This window comes from Heteronotia binoei, chromosome 4, assembly GCF_032191835.1.
Source record: "Heteronotia binoei isolate CCM8104 ecotype False Entrance Well chromosome 4, APGP_CSIRO_Hbin_v1, whole genome shotgun sequence".
Taxonomy (NCBI): Eukaryota; Metazoa; Chordata; class Lepidosauria; order Squamata; family Gekkonidae; genus Heteronotia; species Heteronotia binoei.
The window spans coordinates 25,369,531-25,394,409 of NC_083226.1; the positions used below are offsets into that span (position 1 = coordinate 25,369,531).

At 45.4% G+C, this 24,879-nt stretch overlaps 1 protein-coding gene across 5 annotated transcripts in view; it reads right to left on the bottom strand.

Annotated features, from left to right (window-relative positions):
- Window positions 1-871: 871 nt before the first annotated feature.
- Window positions 872-24,879, bottom strand: part of WRN (WRN RecQ like helicase) — a 102,405-nt gene continuing 78,397 nt past the window's right edge. For 4 of the 5 annotated variants that reach the window (XM_060236967.1, XM_060236970.1, XM_060236968.1 and 1 more), the window contains exons 29-35: window positions 24,197-24,311; window positions 19,354-19,485; window positions 11,984-12,146; window positions 7,227-7,450; window positions 4,129-4,221; window positions 3,037-3,177; window positions 872-1,561 (exon numbers count right to left, since the gene is read on the bottom strand). In XM_060236967.1, the coding sequence (XP_060092950.1) occupies window positions 1,439-1,561; window positions 3,037-3,177; window positions 4,129-4,221; window positions 7,227-7,450; window positions 11,984-12,146; window positions 19,354-19,485; window positions 24,197-24,311 (991 nt within the window). In that variant the 3' untranslated portion in view covers window positions 872-1,438. The remainder of the gene's footprint in view (window positions 1,562-3,036; window positions 3,178-4,128; window positions 4,222-7,226; window positions 7,451-11,983; window positions 12,147-19,353; window positions 19,486-24,196; window positions 24,312-24,879) is intronic. The other variant, XM_060236971.1, reaches the window with a different exon arrangement.

The following is a 24,879-nucleotide window of genomic DNA, read 5'->3' on the forward strand; positions in this document are numbered from 1 at the left end:
AACCTTTCTTCATAGGGAAAGTGCTCCAGCCCTTTAATCATTCTAGTTGCCCTTTTCTGAACTTTCTCCAATGCTATAATACCCTTTTTGAGGTGTGGCGACCAAAATTGCACACAGTACTCCAAATGAGACCGTACCATCGATTTATACAGGGGCATTATGATACTGGCTGATTTGTTTTCAATTCCCTTCCTAATAATTCCCAGCATGGCGTTGGCTTTTTTTAAGCCTTTCTGTATTAAGCCTTTCTGCTTTCTCTCTGCTAAGTGTTTCTCCATTTTCACCCAACAGTGGACCCATCACCACTTTTATCTTGCATTTGCTCCTCACATATTTGAAGATTTTCCTGTTGTGGCGAGCCTCCCTGGCCAGCTTTAACTCACTGTGAGCTTTGGCCTCTCTGATGGCTGACCTACAGTGCCTAGCAACCCACAGATGCTCTTCTTCAGGGTTATGTCCTTACTTCCATCTCCCATAGCACATCATGGAATTCTCTGTCATCCACACTGGTTTCTTGGATTCCCTACAATGTTTCCTTCTTGTTGGAATAGTGATGGCTTGAGCTTGCAAGAGCTGTTGTTTTAGGAGAGCTCACTCTTTATTTGCTCCTTTCCCTTCCGAAAGTCTTGCCCATGGAATGATTCTTATCACACCTCTGGGTTTATTAAAGTCTGCCCAACTGAAATCTAACATACATGTGCTATGAACTTCCTTGGTTCCTCACAGCAAAAGGAATTCTAATGGGAGATGGTCACTTCCCCCTAAGGTCCTCACCACCTTCACCCCATCTACCAACTCCTGCTTTCAGAACGTCTTTTAATGTTAGGAAGTTTTTGAAAATTGGCTCATCTACTTAATCATGAACACCAGCTTTTCATTTTAAACCAATTTAAATTCATAAGGAAGTGCCAAAATTCACTGAAAGTAAAGAAAAATGTTATCAATAACGAAAGAAAAGTGATTACAGATACAATATCTCGTCAGGTCATCCATATGACTAATACATATAGAAACGGCAATTAACATAAGGAATACAGGAATTGGTCGACTTTATACTGCAGTGGTCTTACTGATATCTGTAGTGTAGCTGAGGAAGACTGGCTGGTTATGTGCATTCATCTCAGATGTGTATTCAGAGCATGTCCCTGCTATATTTACATGGAAATTCTTCAGTGCATTCAGTGAAAGGAATAAGTTCACAGCAACAAACAATCTGGTTTAAACCACCCATTTCTTTTTGTCGGCTTTCAGTGCCTGGGCTCTTGAGAAGTCTTGTGTAGGAATGAAGTTAAAGAATGAGGAGCTGTCCTTCAGCATTTTGTTTTTTAAACATGGAGTATCCATACATTGCTCAGCTTGTTTTAGTTATGACTAAAAGAAGTAACTAAATGAACAGCAAAGCCTTCAGGATTAGATATATACATATATATTTTCAAGTTCAGCCAAAAAGACCTTGGCTTCCTCCTCCCTTAGATTTTTTGGAAGTTTTAACATGAGAAACAATTCTTTGCGAAGTTCCAAACCATTCTGGTAACTTCCTTTTTGAAGGCTGACTTAAGACCTAAAAAAAGTAGGAAAAACAAATAGGGTATTTTCATTTCACAAACCATTTTTTTCACACATACTGTTTGGATTTCTACTAACTTGATTTTGTTTAGGACACTTCTAGGCCACCTTTCTCCAAAAATGAGTAACGGCAAAGTCTAAAAACAACCCAACTGACAATAACTAATAACCAGGGCTTTTTTTTTCAGAAGGAACGTGGTGGAATGGAATTCTGGAACCTCCTAGTAGAAATAAAATTCTCGAAGAATATTTAAACATTCATGAGGGGCTCTTGTGTGTTTCTCCTTCATTTCCTGGTTGAGAGTTCCAGCCAGGGCTGGTCCTGCCACTAGGCAAACTAGATGATTGCCTAGGGCACTGGCCTTCTGGGGGTGCCAAATTGGGCACCCATCACATGACTTGGTGAAGGAAGTCTCCCACCCAAATACTTGCCAGAGTTGGCCCTGTTCAGCTTCCGAGATCTGACAAGATCAGGTTTGCCTGGGCTATCCAGGTCAGGAAGCAATTTCAAGTTTTGTGCTTTTCATTTTTCCCACAATTCTTCTGTTTTTGAAAACCAGTCATCAATGTGATGGGGAGGGGGGAGAGTGCCAGAAGTTAGCCCTGTTGGGTTTGGTTCTGCCTCCTGTGGTAACCAATTTGGGTTGGTGCTCACCACCCTGTCTCAAAATGCCAAAAATGACTGCAGAGTGAAAAAACAAAAAGGTTGGAGCTAAAACAAAAATTAGCAAAAAAGCTAAGGCAACACAGATATGTGCTGTAACATGTAGTTTGAACCTAGGAGGTAGCCCATACCTAACACTTTATCCTTTTGCCATCCCAGAAATAGCTTGATTTCTCTCTGAAGAAGTCTCCATAGCATGCCAACCTGCATAAGTATGACGTATAAGAGTCTGGGAAGGCTGTATTCCCTAGGGAGCAAGTTTGGTGCAGTGGTTAAGAATGGTGGACTTTAATCCGGAGAATCATGTTTGATTCCTTCCCTTGATCCTAACCTTCACATAAAGCCAGCTTGGTGACCTTGGGCCATTCACAGTTCTCTCAGAACTCTCTCAGCCCCACCTACCACCACAGGGTGCCTGTGTGGGGAGAGGAAGAAAAGGTGATTGTAAGCTGCTCTGAGATGCCTTCAGGTAGTGAAGGGCGGGGTATAAATTCTTTTAAATTCTCATTTGCCACTCAGAGGACTCTTCCTCATCTTAGACAGACATCTATAATGTCCTTAGACACAATGCTGGTAGCAAAACGGCACCCAACCCAGATGCCATTTCAAAACACAGCTGGGGCCATGAACGTCTTTGATAAGACCAAGAAAGAACTGATTTACTATATAATGAATTTAAAAAAAAAACAAGGTGACTAATCATATCCTCCAGCTATAGCAACATCCAATTTATGTTACTGATGAACATCTTTTGAACACTGATCTTGTCTAATCCTGTGGCAGCTGATTTATGGCCTACAATTTACCTGTGACTGGGAATCTGTAAAGAGGTCTTCCTCCTCGGGGTTGAGTGAAGGCTGATTCCATGATGCTAATCTGATAGAACTCTGATGGCTCTGGACTTCCTGCTTGACGTCAGGGAATGGCTCTTTGCTGCTGCTCTTTGCCTTTGAAAGGAAAGGAGAGGGAAAGAAAGTGAGACATTTCCCATTTATATACATTTAATCTATGCTATCAGAATTAGACATACAAACCAGAAGAGCGTGTTCCTGAAAGCTGGACTACAGAATGAGAATGTCAATCCAAGACAAGCTGAAAAATCTAAATTAAACCAAAGTAAAATTTGATCTAGCTGCAGTGATCCATGCCTTAATTACACCCATGATGGATTACTGTAATGCATTCTACTTGGGATACCCTTGAAGAGTGTTCAGAGGCTGCAGATAGAACACACTGTTGCAGCTAGACTGCTGGCTGAGGGCAGTTACAGGGATCATGTCACCGTGATGCTCCAGCAGTTCTCCTCAATGTTCCTGCCTGGGAACTCAGATCACAGGGAGAAGTCCACTTGACTGTCCCATCGACCAAAGAAGCTTCTCTGGTGGGCACAGGAGAGAGGGTCTTTTCAGTGGCAGCCCCACGGTTATGGAACAAGCTCCCCAGGGAGGTGCACCTGGTCCCCTTATTCGTGATCTTTAAGAAGCAGCTGAAGATAATTTTACACCTTTGATTACTTCTTCCTACCTGCAGTTTTAAATTATTAAAAAAGTGGTTTTTATGTATTATTACTTACATTGTTAAAAAAGGGTCTAAATAAATGTTAAAAATAAGCTGAGTTGAGAATATGTGACAGCTTCCATAACAGAGCGGGGATCTGAATCCAAGGATTTGAATCCAGGTCTCTTGGATCCTAGTTCGACACTCTAATCCACTTCACTACACTGGTTTAAAGCAGGGGTGGACAACGGTAGCTCTCCAGATGTTTTTTGCCTACAACTCCCATCAGCCCCAGCCAGCATGGTCAATGGCTGGGGCTGATGAGAGTTGTAGGCAAAAAAACATCTGGAGAGCTACTGTTGGCCACCATTGGTTTAAAGAATAATACAAGAGGCAATTACCCAAGATGGAGAGTCTAAAGAGGAGAGATCTTGCTTTATACTTTCACAGGAGCCAGAACTAGGCTTGTGTGTAGTTGGCTTAACAGAATCCCCCTAAAAAGAAAAATAAAATAAAATTCAATTAATACACTTGCTTAAACTACTTTTCATCTGCCAAATTGTAGCAGTCTTTTTCCATGCATAGGACGAATTGTGTGGAGTCAGTGAATAAAAAAGCCAAGGCAAAAGAAGGAACTAGCCCCACTGACAAACTTATTGTTCCACCTGGGTATCAGCAGGGGTGGAATTCTAGCAGGAACTCCTTTCCATATTAGGCCACATACTCCTAATGTAGCCAATCCTCCAAGAGCTTACAAGGCTCTTTTTTTAAAGGTCTTGGAGGATTGGCTACCTCAGAGGTGTGTGGCCTAATATGCAAAGGAACTCCTGTTAGAATTCCACCCCTGGGTATCAGTGGGAATGGTGTTTCTAAAGCTTCCCTCTTATTATGGAGAGCAGCGGAGCTGGTTTTCTGATCGCACTGAAGTGTGGGCTATTAAAATTTCCGGCCACTTGCATTATATATGTAAACAGAATAAATGAAACCTGTTCTAATAGCATAGCAAGCTTATTTTCGTGTCGTTAGCATTACACAGTCATCGTATTAAAAGGAACTATAATATGCTCGTAACCATGACGGTTACACCAGCCAAATCAGAATTTATGGGCATTCTAGTGCTAGCAAATGGAAGTTTCGCATTGCTACCACTAGGTGCTGCTGTGGAGCCATGCACGTGGAAGGTTTTTTTCTATTACATTTTTATTCCACCCAGCTTCCAAGGAGGTCAAACCAGTAACCATTGTTCCCCTCCCAATAATCCCACGAGATGGAACCAAGAGAACATGAGTGGACCACGGTGATCAGGATTTGAGCTTGGACCTTTATAGACCAAATTCTGTTCTCCAGTTTGTCCATTACACCTCACTAGCAGTGTTCTCTCTAAGCTGAGTTAGCATGAGTTAGCTCACAGATTTTTAGCCTCCAGTTCACACATTTTTTCTTAGCTCAGGAAAAATGGCCCCAGAGCAGAATAATTTATGCAGTAGCTCACAACTTTAATGCCAGTAGCTCACAATTTTAATACCAGTAGCTCACGAAGTAGTATTTTTGCTCACAAGACTCTGTAGCTTAGAGGGAACATTGCTCACTAGCCCAGTGTTTAACTTTAAAATTTAATGTTACAAGCAGCAATCACAAGGATTTGCAGGAGGAAATCTCATTTTCCCCTCCCTCACTATCTATTTCCTTTCCATGAAAGCCCGCTTTGCCTTTTCCTGCTCCTTTTCCTCCTTCCCATCTACTAGCCAACTTACCTTTATCTCACCTCCCCATCTCCAGCTTCCCACCCCGTGAGCCTCTTCTGGGGAAAAACTATGGCTCAGTTGCATGATGGGTGCTGCCAGGCCCAGGTGCAGGACGGAGAACCCACAAGGATTTGCAGGTGGGGAGCGCCTCGCTTACTTAGGGCTGGTCAACTCATCATCCAAAGTAGCCATTTTCTCCAGAGGAACTGATCTCTGCATGTTGGCGATCAGTTGTTATTCTGGGAGGTTTTGCACCAAAGACTGTATTCCTCCGTTTGTGGACTCTTTATTTTGTATGTTTGTTGACTTGTCCTATGAATTACTATTGGAAACTTACGTACTACTTGCTGTAATTATTCTGTACTACTGCTGATATATTCATGAACAGCAAATGAATTAACTGTCCTACGCAATTTTTATAGAGTCACAAGTGTTATATTTTTGAACACGGTTTTTTCCAGGATCGCAGCTTTACTGTGTTTTTCCCACTGTGTTACCACCTGGAGGATGGCAACCTTACACTCACCCCTGTATTCTGCTTCCCACACTATTTCCTCTTTCCCTACTGCTGGAAACTCTGATATCCTTGCCCTTCCCTGTTTCCACCAACCACCCTACCTTTTATGCCAGGGATTGAACCTGGGACCTTCTGCTTTACCAAGCAGATGCTCTACCACTGAGCCACCGTCCCTCCCCAAAGGAGACCCAGTTTCAAATCCACACTCTGCCGCAAGCCTCCCTGGGTGACCCTGGGCTTCTTGCTGCCTCTCAGCCTAGGCTACATTTCAAGGGGTTGTTGTGAGGATAAAACGGGAGGTAGATGAGGTCACGGGAACCGGAGGGGATGAAAAATGAGAGATAAAAACAGTTAAGTAGAGGCATCATTAATGATGGGGGGGCAAAGCTCAAAAGGGTAGGTTTGTAAGCAGAACTTCCCCAGACTGTTCATCCAGCTTTCAGGATCTGGGGTGGGTGGGTGGCTACTCTGTAATGTTTGTATCTTGGCTTAGACTGTACACAGATTTCTCCACCCCCAATAAGTTTGCCAGGTCCTACCACTGCACAAGCTGGGGAGAGGGAGGGGCTTTCCAGGAGTGGGGAGGAATGTTGCGGCATACCTACAAAAAATGGAAGTGACATAAGCACGTCAGGGACAGTGTGGGGCAGTACTCTGGGTTTTGGGCATAACTCTAGGATAGATTTCACTTCAGATCATAGAGTTTTGCCTCCCAACGTGCCTATGTCACTTTCAGGTTTTTTTGTAGGCATGTCGTCATGATTTCCTGGATCCTGCCATTAAGACAGGGTGATTTGGGAGGGGGAGGGGAGTGCCTGAAAGCAGGAGACCGTCGCCTACACCACGGGGTCTGACAAACCCTGATCCACAAGCAGCCCCAACATCACAGGAAGCAGGAAATCACTGCTCATTCTTCAGAATTTACAGACAGAGGCCTGCAGTGCCAGACAATGCTCTGAACCTCCATTCAGTATGGGAACCCAATATGATCCCTGTTCCCATTGCTCAACTGCCCTCTGTATTGAGGAGAGAACAACATCTGAATTCCTCCTCCGAGAGAACATCCTTCATGCCTGTTGGCTGCAGTGAAGGAGCTGGGAGTACAGATGGGAACAAGCTGGAAGACTCCGGAGTGAAGACCTGCAAGAATCACTAAACCAAACTCTTGCTCTTCGCTCCTTTCTTGCAAAATTAGTTTTGATAAACTATGTCTTTCTTTGTGTGTAACTTTACAAACCTTGGCTTCAATCCATGCAATCTTCTCTTCATTCTTCTGTGCTGATCTCATCCTTGACGGCAGCCATATTGATTCTTGAGGCAGCCTTTGTTTCTCTGAATCTGTTTGGGGTACCAGCAACTGACTCCTGTGCCCACCCTCCAGAATCACAATGGTCATCCTTATAAGATACAGTTCAATCTTTGCGGGCACTAAAGCTCTAATGTCTTTCATTCTTGTGACATCTTGGAAGAAGGAAAAAAAAAAGATCGCTAAATAAGAAGCTATGCTTAAATTCAAATTCCAAGTTAAGAAATGTCTGCTTTGGTAAGTGGATTATTTATCAACTAGTATATTCCATTCACCAAAGATTAACTATAACAACACTTGAAAGACCTGGGCAAGCTATAAATAAAACTGAAGTGGCAGGTGGCAGATGGGTCCAAAGCAAGCCGCATAATATCTCTTAAAAGGGCCCATCAAAATAACACAAAACAGCAGGCAACCTTTCGAGTTCACCACACCTCTTCATCAGTTTGGATTTTACAAAAATGAAAAGGGGGAGGGAGCAAAAAGTTTTGGGGTCGTGAACGTTGACCTTGTCTTGATAGCATCTTCTATAAAACACTGAACAGGCCAGCATTTTTTAAACAGTGCTGGTAGAAAATTGCATTCCTGACATTCTAGGAAGAATAAAAAAACCCCCAAAACCCTGAATCCCTCCACTGGAAATACAAAAACCAGTAGTGTTTCCCTCTAAACTTAGTGTGAGAGCTAGCTCAGTTTTTTAGCCCCCTGCTCACATTTTTGTCTTGGCGCAGGAAAAATGTCCCCACAGCAAACTGATTTATGCAGCAGCTCACAACTTTAATGCCAGTAGCTCATGAAGTAGAATTTTTGTTCACAAAACTCCACAGCTTAGAGGAAGTATTCCCTTTAGAGGGAGTATCAAACATGCCGGGTAAGACAAGCAGATCCTTCAAGAGTTGAGAGCAGAGGGAGAGCTTGGTAGTCCTCATATTAAGAGTACATGAACACACACAAAACTGCCTTCTACTGAATCAGGCTCTTGGTCCATCACAGTCAGCACTGTCTACTCAGACTGGCAGTGGCTCTCCAGGGTCTCCGGCAGAGGTCTTTCACATCATCTACTGCCGGATTCTTTAACTGGAAATCCTGGAGACTGAACCTGGGACCTTCTGCACACCAAGCAGATGCTCTGCCACTGAGCCATGGCCCTTTCCTGAATGCTGGAAATAAATTTTACTCGGGTCACCAGATGATGTTGCAAAGACAAGCCTTAAGATCGTGGCCTGAAACATCTCTCTCCCCTTTTAATTTTTGGAGCATTTAGTCTGATGTTCTGCAGAACACAAAAGCTCATGTGCTGTTCAGTATCATTTTGGCAGGGCCTAATGAAAAGTATTATGCAACTTTTGTTTCAATCTGATAAATGATATATTACGGAGCTTTGCAGTGCATGCCAATTGCAATGCAGCAAAACTGGAACCTCATAAATGCAGATTAACCCAACACCCGAGCCCTGACCTCATTTGCACTCCATAAAACTGCTGCCTTCCCCGCCCTTGCCATGTCCCAGCCTTTCAAGAGCAGTGGAAAAGTGCCCACACAATTAGCAGCTACATGTAGATTTGGCACCAGACAACACAAGCTAAAATTACAAAGAAAAGGAGTTTCTTGAACAATTCAGAAAGAATGGATTCTTTCTCTTTCCTCTCTCACCAAACCATTAAAACTGAAATCCGGGGAGGCTTACATTATTACGTCTTCTAGCGCGGGGTGGCCAAACTTGCTTAACATTAGAGTCACATAGAATAAATGTCAGGTTTGAGAGCAACAAGACATGAACATCAGATGTTTAAGAGCCACGAGGAAGGAAGGAAAATAGATGGGGGAGGGAGAGGTGGAAAGAAAGCTATTTTAACTTTAAATACATTCTCCAAGTTGCTGGCTAGCTTGGAGGAGGGATCTCAAGAGAGAAATGCCTTCTCCAACTTGGCCAGTGGGGTGGGGGTTCCAAGAGCTGCACAATATGTATGAAACAGCCACATGTGGCTGTTGAGCCTCAGTTTGGCCACCCCTGTTCTAGCCTGATCCAAAGAATCCACAGCAGCATTTTATTCTCAGAACAACTGTGCATGGGAGAAACTTAACCTGAAAGAAAGGCAACTTGTTTAGGGCTACTCAAGTTCAAGCTAAACAAGCTGGCTGTCCTCATTGTTTCTGCATCAAAGCGACTAGACAAAAATTACTACATCAAACTGTTTCCTGCAGTTTCTGGGCTGCATCCCCATTTCTACTGGAGAGACAAGTGGTATAAACGGGGGATGGCGAGGCTGTGCGGGGGTCGGGGGGCGCAGCCCACTTGGAAACAGGCCACAGACCGGTACTGGTTCGCAGCCCGGGGGGTTGGGGACCCCTGCTCTTGTCTATTCAAGTCAGTATTGTCTACTAGAGACCCTGGACTGGCAGCAGGTCTTCAGGGTCTCTAGTAGAGGTCTTTCATGTTACCTGCAATCCGCTATCTGATCTTTTTTTCTTTTCTTTTTTTTAAACGGGAGACTAGGGATCGAACCTGGAACCTCCGGCATGCTAAGCAGATGCTCTGCTGCAAAGCCATGGTTCCTTGCTTTTCCCTAAGCTCTTGCACACCACTTGAAAAGGAATGCCAGCTCCACAGATCACACTGCCATATAAAGTGTCAAACCCTACGAACCACCCAGAGATTCACGCTGGTCACATATTCAAGTAATGACAGCATGTCCAAATCCCCTAAATTGAAACCAGGATCCAGCTCACATCTGGTTTCTCCAGATGCATTTAAAATCCCTTCCTTTCTTAGGGAAGAGAGAGCCAGATGGCTCTGGCAGTTCCGTGATTTTTTTGCCGAAGTTAATGTTTTCCCAGATGGAACAATGCTGCACTTCTGCTGCCGCATTCATGGAGACAAACATTAACAGCCTATGACTAGATCATCATAAACGTGCCCAGTCTCTTCTGAACCCTGGAAACTTGAAAGGGTCAGATATACCTGGATGAGAGAAGCAGAAAAAGCCATTTGCAGAGGAAGGAAGAACTCCTTGTCTAGTTCTGACTACATGATGCTAAGCAGATTTAGAGGAACTACTATTAAGTGGCAGGTCTTCCTTCGGAGCTTACATACCTAAGTACTGTCAAGTCATAACCAACTTACGGAGACTCCGGCAAAGGGCTTTCAGGGCAAGTAAGATGGAGAAGTGTTTGCCGCTGACTTCCAATCACAAATATTTACCAGTCACAAATATTTATTGAACCAGATCATTGGCCCGTTCAGTCTAGTACCATCTGCTCTGACTAAGTGCAGCTTTTTAGCATCTCAGGCAAAGCAGCTCACTATCTTAAGTGGAGGGGCCAGGGTTGGGCTATGGACCTCCTCCACATGCACCTGCTGATGTGATCTTGAGTTAGTCACAAGTTCTCACAGAGCTGTTCCTCTTAAGAGCAGTTTCTGTCAGAGCTCTCTCAGCTCCACCAACCTCATAGGGTGTGGAAAGGAAAAGGAGGTTGTAAGCTGCTCTCAGATTCCTTTGAGTGGTGAAGGGTGGGGTATAAATCTAATCTCTTCTTATATGCAAAGCACATGCTCTGCCACTGAGCTACGACTCTGCCACAACAAATTCTGAACATTTCAGTCCTGAAGTAGGCAGTGACGTTTGGAGGTTTTACACGTTTCTTATTTTAGAAAGAAGTTTTGCATTTACAACAAAGGTGGCTTGATTATGAAAGGGCACACAGTGCTACTATTATTAATTAATTAATTGATTGATTTATATCCCACCCTCTCCGCCAAGGCAGGCTTAGGACAGCTCACAACCTATAAAATCACATACCAATATAGCCAACAATTACATATAGCCAACAATTAAACAGGGTCAGGTCAGCCATTAATTAAAACAATCTAAAACACTTAAAACAATATGGTGCTAATATCAGGATATCCTTTCAGTTCGGTTGGGTAATGGATGTTCTTCCTGCTACTATATTGGCATGTCAGGATGAAGAAGAAGAAGAAGAAGAAATTGGATTTATATCCCGCCCTCCACTCCGAAGAGTCTCAGAGCGGCTCACAATCTCCTTTACCTTCCTCCCCCACAACAGACACCCTGTGAGGTGGGTGGGGCTGGAGAGGGCTCTCACAGCAGCTGCCCTTTCAAGGACAACCTCTGCCAGAGCTATGGCTGACCCAAGGCCATTCCAGCAGGTGCAAGTGGAGGAGTGGGGAATCAAACCCGGTTCTCCCAGATAAGAGTCCGCACACTTAACCACTACACCAAACTGGCTCTCCAGGATCAATTGAAGGCAAGCCAGAAAAGTATAGTCTTGCAGGCCCTGTAGAACTGCATAAGGTCCCGAAAGGCTCTAGCCTCCTCCGGCAGTTGGTTCCACCAATAGGGGGTGGTGACTGAAAAGGCTCTTTCTCTAGTAGATTTCAGTCTAGCCTCCCTCGGCTCAGGGATCGTTAATAGATTTTGTGTACCAGATCTAAGGACCCTCTGGGAAACGTGCAGGAAGAGATAGTCCCTAAAATAGATGCAAGCACCTTTTTGTCCAGGAAGAGCACCTTTCAATGATACTGAAGATTCCTTATTTAAGTAATCCATATTCCAGCAATTCCATTCTATTAGAAACATATACAGCAGGATATTTCACTGACACCATTAACATATATTTTATTCTGCTGGCCCATGACCATAATAAATTATTGATTGATGTCTCACCTGAATTGATGGGAGGGCTTTGGATGACTTTCATGATCAGCTCTTGTATCTCAGGAGTCAAACCTGCCCGTTCTAAATCTACTGGGTGGCCCGCTTTCAGAGCTTGGAATAAATGAGTGCCAATCACTGTAAGAGGTAAAGACCGCTTCTCACTTATACTCCTCTAAGAAAACAAGAGGAAAAGGTATCAGAAAAAGCCTGACCTGTGCCACTTGACAAACCTGGCCTTTGCACTTCAAATCTACACCCTCAGAAATTAAAATAAACCATCTCAGGGTTACATGGCACATTACTCTGTTAGCTGTACAAATAATGTTGACAACTCTGGGTTGGGAAATTGCTGGCGATTTGGGTGTGCAGCCAGGGGGAGGGACTCCAGCAGGATATAATACCATGGAGTCCACCCTCCTAGACAGCCACTTCCTCCCAGGGAACTGACCTCTGGAGTCTGGACATCAGTTGTAATTCCAGGAGCCTTGTAATCTCCAGGCCCCATCTGGAGGTTGGCAACTCTATGTCCAAATGAAACATGCTTGGAAGACCTTACATAGCAAGTTATGTTTCTTTATTTAAATGTATAGACTGTCCTCCCCTGAGTACGCAAGGCTCAAGGCAGTGAACAACAAGAAGAAGACTGCAGATTTACACCCCGTCCCTCTCTCTGAATCAGAGACTCAGACCGGCTTACAATCTCCTATATCTTCTCCCCCCACAACAGACACCCTATGAGGTAGGTGGGGCTGAGAGGGTCACAGTAACTGCCCTTTCAAGGACAACCTCTGCCAGAACTATGGCTAACCCAAGGCCATTCCAGCAGGTGCAAGTGGAGGAGTGGGGAATCAAACCCGGTTCTCCTAGATAAGAGTCCATGCACTTAACCACTACACCAAACTGGCTCTCTGTAAATCAAGCAATGATTTAAAACAATAATGATAAAAACGATTTACATAATCCATAATTAAAACAATTCCCAAATGGTGCTAAAACTTCAGAATTTGAAATTGTGCCACTGCCTCGTGGGGGAGGTAGAGAAGAAGCAGGAAGATGGGGAGGGAGCTCCAGAAGGACGGTACCCATCTGGGGCCTCAGCCAAAAGCCTGGCAGAACACCTCTGCTTTGCAAGCCCTGCGGAATTGCATTAAGTCCCACAGGGCGAAGACGTTATTTGGCAGAGTTCCACCAGGTGGGAGCCAGGGCTGAAAATGCCCCAGCTTTGATTGAGTACAGCCAGATGTCTTTTGGGATGGGGATCGCCAGTAGATTGTTCTCTGCAGAAAGTAACGCTCTTTGGGGGACATAGCCAAAGTTCCCTCTAAGCTGCAGAGTCTTCTGAGCAAAAAATTCTACTGGTATTAAAGTTGTGAGCTACTCTATAAATGTGTGCGCTCTGGGGTCATCCTGAGCTCAGACAAAAATGTGTGAGCTGGAGGCTAAAAAACTGTGAGCTAGGTCACACTAACTCAACTCAGAAGGAACACTGGACTTAGCATTTCATAGAGTCAGGTTAGCTAAAGCTTCCTGTTCAATGTACAGTCAAAGGCAAATCCAAGTGTCCTGCCATATACCGTATTTTTCGGACCATAAGATGCACTCCCCCCCCCCCCAAAAAAAAGTGGGGGGGGAAGTGTGTGCATCTTATGGAGCGAAGGTACCTTCCTCCGGGGGGGGGGATCCGTTGCCTCCGCCTCTGATCCCGGTGCTTCCCCCTTGCCTGCCTGCTTGGCTCCAGCTTCTTCCAGCAAGCGCTGGGATCGCTCCACGCTGCCCCCACCGCAAACCCAGCGCTTCGCGAGCGCCGGCTGCGGAGAGGGCAGTGTGCTTCCTCCGTGCCTGTCTGCCTGGCTCCAGTTCTGACGCTTACAGCAAGCGCCAGGATCGCTCCCTCTGCCCTCCGATCCCAGCGCCTGCTTTAAGCATCAGAGCTGGAGCCAGGCAGACAGGCACGGAGGAAGTACCCGCCCCCTCCGCCAACCCAGCTTCACGAGCGCCGGCTGCGGAGAGGGCAGTGTGCTTCCTCCGTGCCTGTCTGCCTGGCTCCAGTTCTGACGCTTACAGCAAGCGCCAGGATCACTCCCTCCGCCCTCCGATTCCAGCGCTTGCTTTAAGCATCAGAGCTAGAGCCAGGCAGACAGGCACGGAAAAAGCACGCTGCCCTCTCCGCAGCCGGCGCTCGCGAAGCGCTGGGTTTGCGGTGGGGGCAGCATGGAGCGATCCCAGCACTTGCTGGAAGAAGCTGGAGCCAGGCAGGCAGGCGCGGGGGAAGCGCCGGGATCAGAGGCGGAGGCAGCAGATCGCCCCCCAGGAGGAAGGTGCGTCCTATGGTCCAGAGCGCCTTATGGTCCGAAAAATACGGTAATTCATGGGAATGGCTTTCACATACTTAAAAAAAAAACCCACGGTAATACAGAGGCCTTTACTACTCTTACTATAAGTGTCACTAGTCTTCTAACTGGTGTGTCAGAGCCCATCCTGATATGAGTTGAACACTACAAAACTTTCTTCTGCTGAGTCAGACCACTGGTTTATCAAGGTCAGATCTGGCTACTTTTACTGGTGGTTGTGCTCAAGTGGAGGTCTTTGGCATCACCTACTATCTGTTCCTTTTGTATTTAAACTGGAGATGCCAGTGATTGAACTCAGGATCTTCTGCACATAAAGCAGCTATTCTATCGCCAAGCCACAGCCTCTCCCATGGCACAAGTGGTTCTACCACCACTCACAGAATCATAGAATTATAGAGTTGGAAGGGACCTCCAGGATCATCTAGTCCAATCCCCTGCACAAGGCAGGAAACTCACAAATACCTCCCCCTAAATTCACAGGAACTTAATCACTGTCAGATGGCCATTTGGCCTCTGTTTAAGAACTTCCAAGGAAGGAGAGCCCACCACCTCCCGAGGTAGCCTGTTCCACTGAGGAATCACTCTGTCAGGAAGTTCTTCCTAATGTTGAGCCAGAAACTTTTGATTTAATTTCAACCCACTGGTTCTGGTCCTACCTTCTAGGGCCACAGAAAACAATTCCACACCATCCTCTAGATTACAGCCCTTCAAGTACTTGAAGATATCACCTCTCAGCTGCTAAACATCCTCAGCTCCTTCAACCTTTCCTCATAGGACTTGGTCTCCAGACCCCTCACCATCTTCATCACCCTCCTCTGGACCCATTCCAGCTTGTCTATATCCTTCTTAAAATGAGATGCCCAAAACTGAACACAATACTCCAGGTGAGGTCTTAACAGAGCAGAGTAAAGCGATACCATCACTTCACTCCTCCTCACCTCAGGCTGTTACTAATTATTAGAGAAGCAGCAGGGGTGTGAAAGGGGGAAAGTCATGAGCAATGAAGGTGGAGGCAGAAATTGCAATTAGCTGCTATTGAATACTTCAACAGCCATTGCAAATGTCTTGGATCTGCTGGATGAGGAAGAAAGAAACGATATTTTGATATAAATGAATCATTGTGCATATTCTCCCTCGTATCTTAGTATTTCTGCCATAGCTCTAATTGCACATATTGGGTTTAAAAGCAAGCTTGTTAAGAAATGCCTCTCCTAAATTAGCTCATTTCTTTGTCCTTGCCAAAAGAAGATAATGGTTTTATGATCTTGTTAAGCCCAGAAGTGATTGCTTATCTAAAGCCATAAAAGCCTTGAGAACTTCCTCGGAATAGCAGCTTCACATTTTGTTAAAAGATATCCTGGATAATTAGCTACACTTTGATTTGCTGTGCTTTAGAGCAGGATTTCCCAAACTTTTCTTTCCCGTGGCCCAGTTATTTTTACACTTCTCCTTCATGGCCCACTAAAATTTGGGGGTGGAGCCAGGAGACTTTGGGGGTGGAGCTGGGAGACAGGAATTATGTCATTTCCTGTGGTGCCAAGGACCAAGTGATGTCACTTCTGGGGCACACTGAACCAAAACGCCACCTTTTCCTGTGATGTCACTTCCAGGGCACTCCCCCAAACCTGCCTCTTCTTCGGAAGTAAATTCATTTTCAGAAAAATCTCTCTGAAACTCATGCTGAGCCAAAATGGGGGTGGAAAGTGGGCAGTCCTCTCTTTTCACCCCCACACCTGCATGCACCTATCTGTTTGTGTATTCTTTTCCAGCTTGCAAGCACTCCTAATGCCCATGTTCAATTGCCTGCACCACCTACACATCCCTTCCTCAACAGCACTGGCCAGGGTATGCAGTTGGGAGTGCTGTTGCCATGGCCATCAGGAATGCCAGCACTATGTACCACCCACACTGGGCCCTGGCAGTTGCTCTACCTCAAAATATGCTGACACATTTAGTAGGCCCTTCCTTCAACTGCTACTACTGGAATCCTGCCTCAAGCTACAACCAAGCTTGCTTGGTTTCAAGAAAATCTTTCGACAGCTATTTTTCATACTTTTCTTTGGTTGAAACACTGGGAAATTGCTGTGAAAGGTAGCAGAGAATTGTACTGCAATTAATGAATTAATTTCAAGTTATATGAAGTTCATACAAGCTTTTCTGCAGTTATCCCAAAAAGGATATTTATGAGGGGCTTGCAGCTTTTTACTGGCTGTGTTTCCCTTGCCCTTAAAAGCAATCTGTTGTGCAGGTACTTAGCCAGTGAACTACTTTCATCCTTTTTAATATCTACAAGAAGAGTTTAATTTTGGTGTCAGACAGCTGTTAAATGCAGGACCAGTAAAATGGTGCCAAGTTCATAGTACCATCTCTTCCAGTGCTGTTAAGATATATCACAGTAATCTCCAATAATCTCTTTCTGCCCCACAACTCTTACTCTCACTCACTCACACAGAAATCTCATAGAAGGCCACCTGGCTACAACTGGGGGTACCAACTTTTCATTGGCAGAGCTCCTATGTCTGCAACAACAGTATGATGAACAGAAAAGTTTCATCCAGCAAAAATGGAAGGAAAGAAAGAAAGAGAAAGGGAAAGAATTACGTAAATGGAAGGAAAGGAAAAGAAAAGAAAGACATGGAAAAAAAGAACATAAACATAAGAGGAGTCATGTTGGATCAGGCCAGTGGACTATCCAGTCCAAAATTCCCTCATACAATGCCCCAAAAGCACCAGAATGTCCACCAGGGGGGCCAGGGCACTAGAAGCCCTCCCACTGTTGCCCCCCGCCAGCACCGAGAATACAGACAGAGCATCGCTTGCAGGGAAAGAAAGAAAGAAGGGGGTGGCCAAAGGGGAAAAAAAGCCTTCCTCACCATCAGATGACCCCAGCCAGCAAAAATTCTGCCCAGGAGTCATTTGGTAAAAAAAAAAAAAAACAGCTACTGGGATGCCCACTCCCCGCCCCTCCCAGCTGAAAAAACAACAACATGCCCTTCTTTGCTGCCCAAGCCTCCTTGGGAAATCTCCCCAAAAGAACATAGTGCAAGGCACATGAAAGCTCATGCCCTGAAGAACACCGCATGGGTCTAAAGTGCCAATGGATGCCAGCTTTCCTCTCAAATGCTGGGAGCGGGGGAGAAGGAAGGAGAGGCAGCCCAGCTCCTCTCTGCACAACTCAGAGACAGGGCAGGGCTAGCTTTGGCTTTTCTTGTGACCCGGTAGTGAAGCTTCTGTGGCTCAGTACCGGGTCACGACCCTGCAAATGGGAAACACTGGTTTAGAGAAAGAAGAACTTGGCAGGAGAAGAGACAGCTCTGTAAGTTTCTGATAACAAGTTTTCCAAGACTCTGGAAGGCTGACAGGCTGCATTTGGCTCTACGGGGCACAAATTGTGTAGGCCTGGAACATACTAGTGATGACTGCGTCTAAATTATGATGATGTGTTAAATGGGAAAGGTTATATGTTGAGTTTACGGGTGCTGCTCGGCTTAGTGGATAAATGTCAATTGAAAAGCTTTTTGGCTTTAAGTGAAATGAGCTGGGTGCTCTGTACTTGCACTCAAGTATATTTGTTTTCAGTTCTTTTAACTTTTCTGTGCTAAATCTGGCCTCTCCTGCTTACTGCTTTACTCCCCTAAAACTGAGAACAGTATGTTATGTTTGCTGACTTTCTCCCAGACAGGAGACACCAGGGTGCAATGCTGTAATCAATGGTTATTTGATACAAGGCATTGAATTACGCAGTGCTAATTGTATTATTGCACTTGGTTAATTAGTCCGCAGGTATTTCAAATTGGTTGGCTATCTAACAAGGAACACTCCTGGGAAGGAGGAGTCAAGCAGGAAGCAAATCCGGCATCAGTGCACCAAAGCACACTGGGACAAATAAGTACAGCAAAGTATAGGTCTGGCCCAAAGGTGGGGGGGGGCTGCATTTCAGGAAAACTTTTGATAATGGTGAAAGTCTCCCCCTCCCTACCTTGCACACAGTAGTTTTGCAGGGATGGTTCTAGATGGGTTGAATGCATTAGCAACACTGATCTAAGAAGCACTGCTTTCTCTCAACAGCCTTCATTTGCCCTCACACAAGGAAATGTGACTTGCATAGTGTTATAATCAATGCAGTCGTGTAAGCCACAGATCCGTTGGGGATTGGGCAAGTCAATGTTCCCAGATGGAAAAGGTACCAAACAGAAATGATACCAAAGCAGCGACAGGAGTGGAATTCTAGCTGGAGCTCCTTTGCATATTAGACCACACACCCCTGATGTAGCTAATCCTCCAAGAGCTTACAAGGCTCTTTTTTGTAAGTTCTTGGAGGATTGGCTACATCAGGGGTGTGTGGCCTAATATGCAAAGGAGCTCCTGCCAGAATTCCCCCCCTGGCTGCAAAGAATGACAATGGCTGCCAACAGGATTGAAGAACTGTCAACGTTCATATTATATAGGAATTATTTCATCTCGCCTCCCAACAAAAATTAGTAAATATTCAAGACTCTGTTCCAAAACAGGGTCTGTTACATAACCCATCACTTCCTGTGACCTGTAGTACGCATGACATGACCAGCATGTAATCTGATAGCACTTCCCTGAATCAGAAGTTCCTACATTGGTCATAAACAGGGTTACCAACAGGCCTTGATCCCATCTCTTTAATCCAGGCTTAGCGTAGCCTGACCTCATCAGATCTCGGAAGCTAAGCAGGGTTGGCCCCGGCCAGTATTTGGATGGGAGACCTCCAAGGAAGGCCAGGGTCATGACCAGGAGGCAGGTAATGGCAAACCACCTCTACACATCTCTGGCCTTGAAAACCCCACTGGGTTGCCATAAGTCTGCTGTGACTTGATGACATTTTCAACCACCAGTGTAGAAACTGACCCCTGAAGCTTTCCATGGCATGGAAGATTACCTGGCAAATAACATCACCTGGAGAATAACCTGGCATGAAGCCTCTATTAAGGGACATGTTTCCTCCAGGCAAGTCTAATAATAATCAACGAAACACAGAGGGACGGTTCAGTGGCTTACCAATGACATTTTCTTTTCCTGGAAAAGCATGTATGTTATGTGCTCTGATTGTGTTAAAGTGCTGCGTCCAGCTTCCGGCTGAGGTACAATTTGAGGTTGAGCCCTGGATTCGTAAGACTTGAAGATGTCTGACTGTAAGATCAGAAGAAAGAGTCATTAAAAAATGACCTGCACCAGGAAGAAAATAGAAATATTTTCCAAAGTAGACATGACATCACAGATATGCTAAAACCAACTGCTAGAACTTAAAGAGCCTAAAAATCAAAGCATTTTGAAAAATCTTTTCCCCTTGCCTACACTGCATTAACAAAATTTCTAAGTTTGTACTTGTTTTATTTCTAAGTTCAAGTATCTGAATAGGCATATGCGTGTTCTTAATGCACAATTCTATGTTCCAGCTACACAAACTGAAGTACTGTAGGCTGGCAACCGATGTTGTTGTCCTAAGCAGAGTTCCTGACTGTTAACCCGAGGAGTTAGGATTGGTGTACCACACTTCCTCCATCTTGTGGCCAAATGGCCGTGAGCCAGGTCTGAATATCCTTCACTTTCTTGAAGATGTTTTTCCCTTGAAAGGCGTTTTTCTATACTAGCGATCCCTTGTCTCATCACAGTGTCTCAGCTAGCACATTTGGGAGTGTGTGTGACTGGAGAGGACAGGAATACTCCCTTATCTTCAACTCATGCCATACATCATGGTTTACATTGGCTTTAGATCTATCTCTCTACTCCAAGGTTAGTTATGACAAAGTTCTAAGCTCTGTGTAAGTCCCAACTTATGCAGCAATAATGAATCTATGCCCTGACAGCTACTGCTGAGGAATACTGTGCGTTTTGCCATCTGCTGCTATACTTAGAATCATAGAGTTGGAAGGGACCTCCAAGGTCATCTAGTCCAACCCCCTGCACAATGCAGGAAACTCACAGATATCTCCCCCGAAATTCACAAGTACCCAGCTTGCTGGGGGGAAAGTGTAGATGACTGGGGAAGGAAATGGCAAACCAAAAAAAGTCTGCCATGAAAATGTTGGGAAAGCAACGTCACCCCAGAGTCGGAAACGACTGGTGCTTGCACAGGGCACTACCTTTACTTTTTTAAATTCACAGGATCCTCATTGCTGTCAGATGGCCATCTAGCCTCTGTTTAAAAACCTCCAAGGAAGGAGAGCCCACCACCTCCCGAGGAAGCCTGTTCTACTGAGGAATCACTCTAGCAGTCAGGAAGTTCTTCCTAATGTTGAGCCAGAAACTCTTTTGATTTAATTTCAACCTAAATACTTAAGGGATATGAAGCAGCCAAAGGGACTTTTATTATTCTCTTGCACTGACTCTTATGTAGATACGATTTGTCTTCTGTAGACTTCTTTAGACTGCTTAAATAAACTTATTTCCGTTCCAAAAATACGTTTATTGTTCTCCAGATCACCCCTCTTAGCGATGCAGGGTGTTACTCTGCTTAAGAATGCAGTGGAAGTCTCTCAGCATTGTTGTACCCTGGGAGTTGTGTCAGTGTAACATCTCACAACACCAGTGTAGCCCCAACACCACTGCAGCTACAATTGTGTAGGGGACCAGAACTGGATACCAGCTTGGGTGTACTGGGGCTGGTGGTGGGAGAGGAGCAGGACTTCATCAGGTTTCACCCCAAAGCCAACATAATACTTTGTTCACAAAGGGTGAGGAGGATAACTCAAAACATTCCCACTTTTCACTGGGGAAGGAAAAAAACAACATCGTCTTTCCACCCTGCCTACAAGCACAAGCTTCTGGCAAACTCTGCAACCAGCCATAGCTCACCTCTTGTAGTATAAGAATATGAAAAAAGATTACAAACTGTGGCATATAAACCCCGACAGGACATTTATTGTTCAAATGATAGGGCACGTGGTTTGGCCTTTCTGTACCATTAAACTACCCTAGCAGACATGTGGGTGATGATGGCAACTCTAGGGAAAGGGTACTTTGCACAATGGGAGCCCTTTGCGCCAAGAGCCAAGCCTAACGGCAAACATCATTAATGGATCCAGATAACCCTTCTCCGGGATGAGGCCTGGAAAACTAGAAGATCATTTTTATCCCAATCTCTGCAGCGTGGTCTGAAGGTGTGAACATGCCACGGCTGGCTGTTACAGCTACAGAAAACCATCCAACAATGTCCCTGTCTCCTCCAGGTAGCCTTCCACTAGGTACAGGGGCACCATTTCTTCCTGCTCTGTGTTGCACTGCTCTGTTTGCACTGAGTCTTGGAGTGTTTGGGAACTGGCACAGCATTGTATTTTCAGATGTTACTCCAGGTGCTGTGCGCCTTTTGTAGTTACTGTTCTACTGCTGAAGACTGAGCAAGGTCCACATCAAGGGTCCACATCAAGGGTCCTCAACACGGTGCTCATGGGTGACCCGGCACCTGCCAACATCTTTCCTGTTGCCTGCCAGATGTTTTTAGAAAGTGGGCAGGTCCAGGTAAGGCTCTTGCCCAGCAAGGCTTCTGATTGATCACTGGAGATTTGATTGGCTCTGCAGATTCTTAAAAACGTTGTTTTGCGGCAGCTGCTACCACAGCACAAGGATCTTCACTTTAGTATGTGACTGAAGGTAGGTGCAGCAGCCATTTTTTGTGGCTTGCTCCACCTCCTGGAGCAGCCATTATATGCGCCCACCACGCTGTGTCAGAATCCCAACAGTGCCCACAGGCTCAAAACAGTCTGGCCCACAGCAAAACCAAGAGCTGCACTGACTAGAGCGCGCATCTGGTGGTTCTGCTCTAGGGTGTCCAGTTCTTTTGTACTAATAGGATTCCAGAACCTCTGCATGCGGCTTAGCAGACAATTGTTTGACAGGTCAAGTCATATCTCTCATGAGGATCGGGACAGGAGCCCTGTAAGACAAGAAATCTGGCAACCCCAATTCACGCTTCCAGAACTTACTCCACAGAAACTAGTCAGCAGAAACAAGGACCATTTCATAGCTTGGTGCTCATGGGGCTTAGTGTCAAGTCTGCTTCAACTCTGGTCAAGCCTGTGTGTCATCTTTGGTTCAGGGGAAAGCATTCTGGGTAAAAGCCATACTGTATGCCAATGCTCCCCCCTTCCTGTCTTTTGTTATGTAGTTTTGCTCTGAAATGGAAGCATGTGAAAGAGATAATAGTGCCTTCTCAGACTGGGCAATGGGGGAGAGGCACCTTGCCCAAGGCCAGCCGGCCTGAGAACGATTTGTAACATCAATGTGTGAATGTGCCCTGCATAGTACCCCCTCCCTAAAGAATTCCTTTGAAGAATACCTTATATGATTATCCTTACTGTATGTTCCTCAGTCTCTCAATCTCTTAGCTGTTGGATACAATGATTTCAATAAACTAGAAACTTTTTATCAAAAGGTCTCGTTATTGAATCAGCAGACTTGACACTTAGTGGGGGCGGGGGCTCCTTGCTCTTTCTCTGCCTGTTACTTACCTCTCCTGTCTTCAGGATAATGCTCTCATTGGGAAAGGACTGAGAGGGTCCCCCATTGGCTGAATAATTGTGATCCAGCAATGGGAAGGAGGCAGGATCCTTGGGTTCACCATCTCCCCGGATCACAGTGGGATGGACAAACCATAGAATCATAGAATAGAATCATAGAATCCTAGAGTTGGAAGGGACTTCCAGGGTCATCTAGTCCAGCCGCCTGCACAATGCAGGAAGCCCACAAATACCTCAAGTGGGTCAAGTGAGCGCTTCCCAGAGTTTGAGGGTCCTAAAAGGTGCAGGTCTTGTGGGCTACATGAGAGATAGACAGAGAACAACAGCTGCTGGGATGATTGCGCATAGATGGACAGATCACCATCACAAATGCAAATGCAGCCTGGTTGCCCAGGAACAGGAGACAGAGGGGTGGACCCATCTCCACTGATTGGATGCAGTGGTGGGGAAATTTCAATGTATTGAGGACTTTGGGCTCCTCCCAGATGCATCTGGTGGGAAACTATATATCTGGGACTTAAATCCAAGATTTTGAAGGAAACAACATTCTGGGTCTGCTAAAGCTATGCTATTCTTCATTAGTACAGCATTATTGTAAGCCAGCTCAAGCAGGAAACTGGAAAAGCTGCATAGAAATATTCTAAATATATAAATAAAGCTACCATGCTTAAGTTCCAATGTATACACTGATCTCGGTATATACAGCAGATGCCAATGCCCCACAGTATGTTATTTTACTGTGTGCTCTACTGGTCATGTGGTTAGTGCATGGCTTTGAAGCTGAGCTTCTAGTCTTACTTCCTCCTGTTGTTTTGCTGCTAATATGGTTATTGCCAGCCACAAAATGCCCCCAATCGGGTTGCCAGCTCCAGGTTAGAAAATACCTAGAGTTTTTGAGAGCGGAGTCTGAGGAGGGCGGGGTTTGGGGAAAGGAGGGCCTTCAGTGGGGTACACTGTCAGGGTCTGCTTCCAAAGCCATTTTCTCCCAATGAACTGATCTCTGTTGCCTGTAATAGTGGGAGATCTCCAGCCACAACTTGGAGGTTCACATATCTACCCCCAAAATCCATTTCCTGGAGGACAGGAGACTCTCAGGACCAGCACGAATGGGAAGCTGGAAGCCAAAAAAGCCTCTAGCGGAAATCCAACCTAGCCATTTTCCCACTTTCCCCCCTGCTGGAAATCAAACGCTCACCTACTGCCTCTCATGTTGATGCTTCCCCCCCAGTGAACTATGACTACGAAGCTGTGTCTTCTCTTGAGACTGACAAGGAAATTATTGTGAGAAATTATCGTGACTCTGAGTCCCATAGAAGCTGCCTGTCTGATGGCAAATTTAAGGAACCAGAAAGAAATAAACCCTCTTGAATCAAACCACATCTGACCTGGAGATTATTGGCTTGACAGAACTCCTTGATTGTGCTCAGAAGCGGAACCAACATGGTGGACTTGGCTTCAGAAATGCCATCAACTCTCTTCACATTTTCTAAAGTCGTAGGCCTGAAGGAAACAACAATATTCCGAAGTTTAGTGACTTGATCTCCTTTTTGACTACCTGTGGCTTTTCTGAGCACTGTTCTTCAATATGGCATCCATCCCACGTTTCAGGAAAGTGGGTAATGGCTTTGTGGTCAATAAGTGCAGCTTGTGGTCAATAAGGGGTCTCCAACCCTGAAACAGCTGCTGTAGGAGAGACGAGAAGACATTAAGCAGTGGACATCCCTGAGATGCATGCCTTGAAGGGCTTAGGATGGAAGTAAAGGACCCATCTGCTCCAACAGCCCCCCCATCCTTCTCTGTAGCCTCTGTGCATTCATCCCAGTACCTAGGAGCACAAGATGGCCACAGAGAAGAGACAGCAGAATCACCACCTCAGCAGCCACCTGGGAAAAGAGCAAGTTGGACATGCAGGGTGTGTGTGTGTGTGTGTGTTTACACTCCTTTCTCCATGGCCATCTGGCTCGAATCCCAGCACTTTGGCTTCTGTCACCTGAGCAGCTGAGCCTCATACTGGACAGAGTACGAAGGCTGAGAGGGAAACTTTTCTTTTCACTCCAAATACACAAGG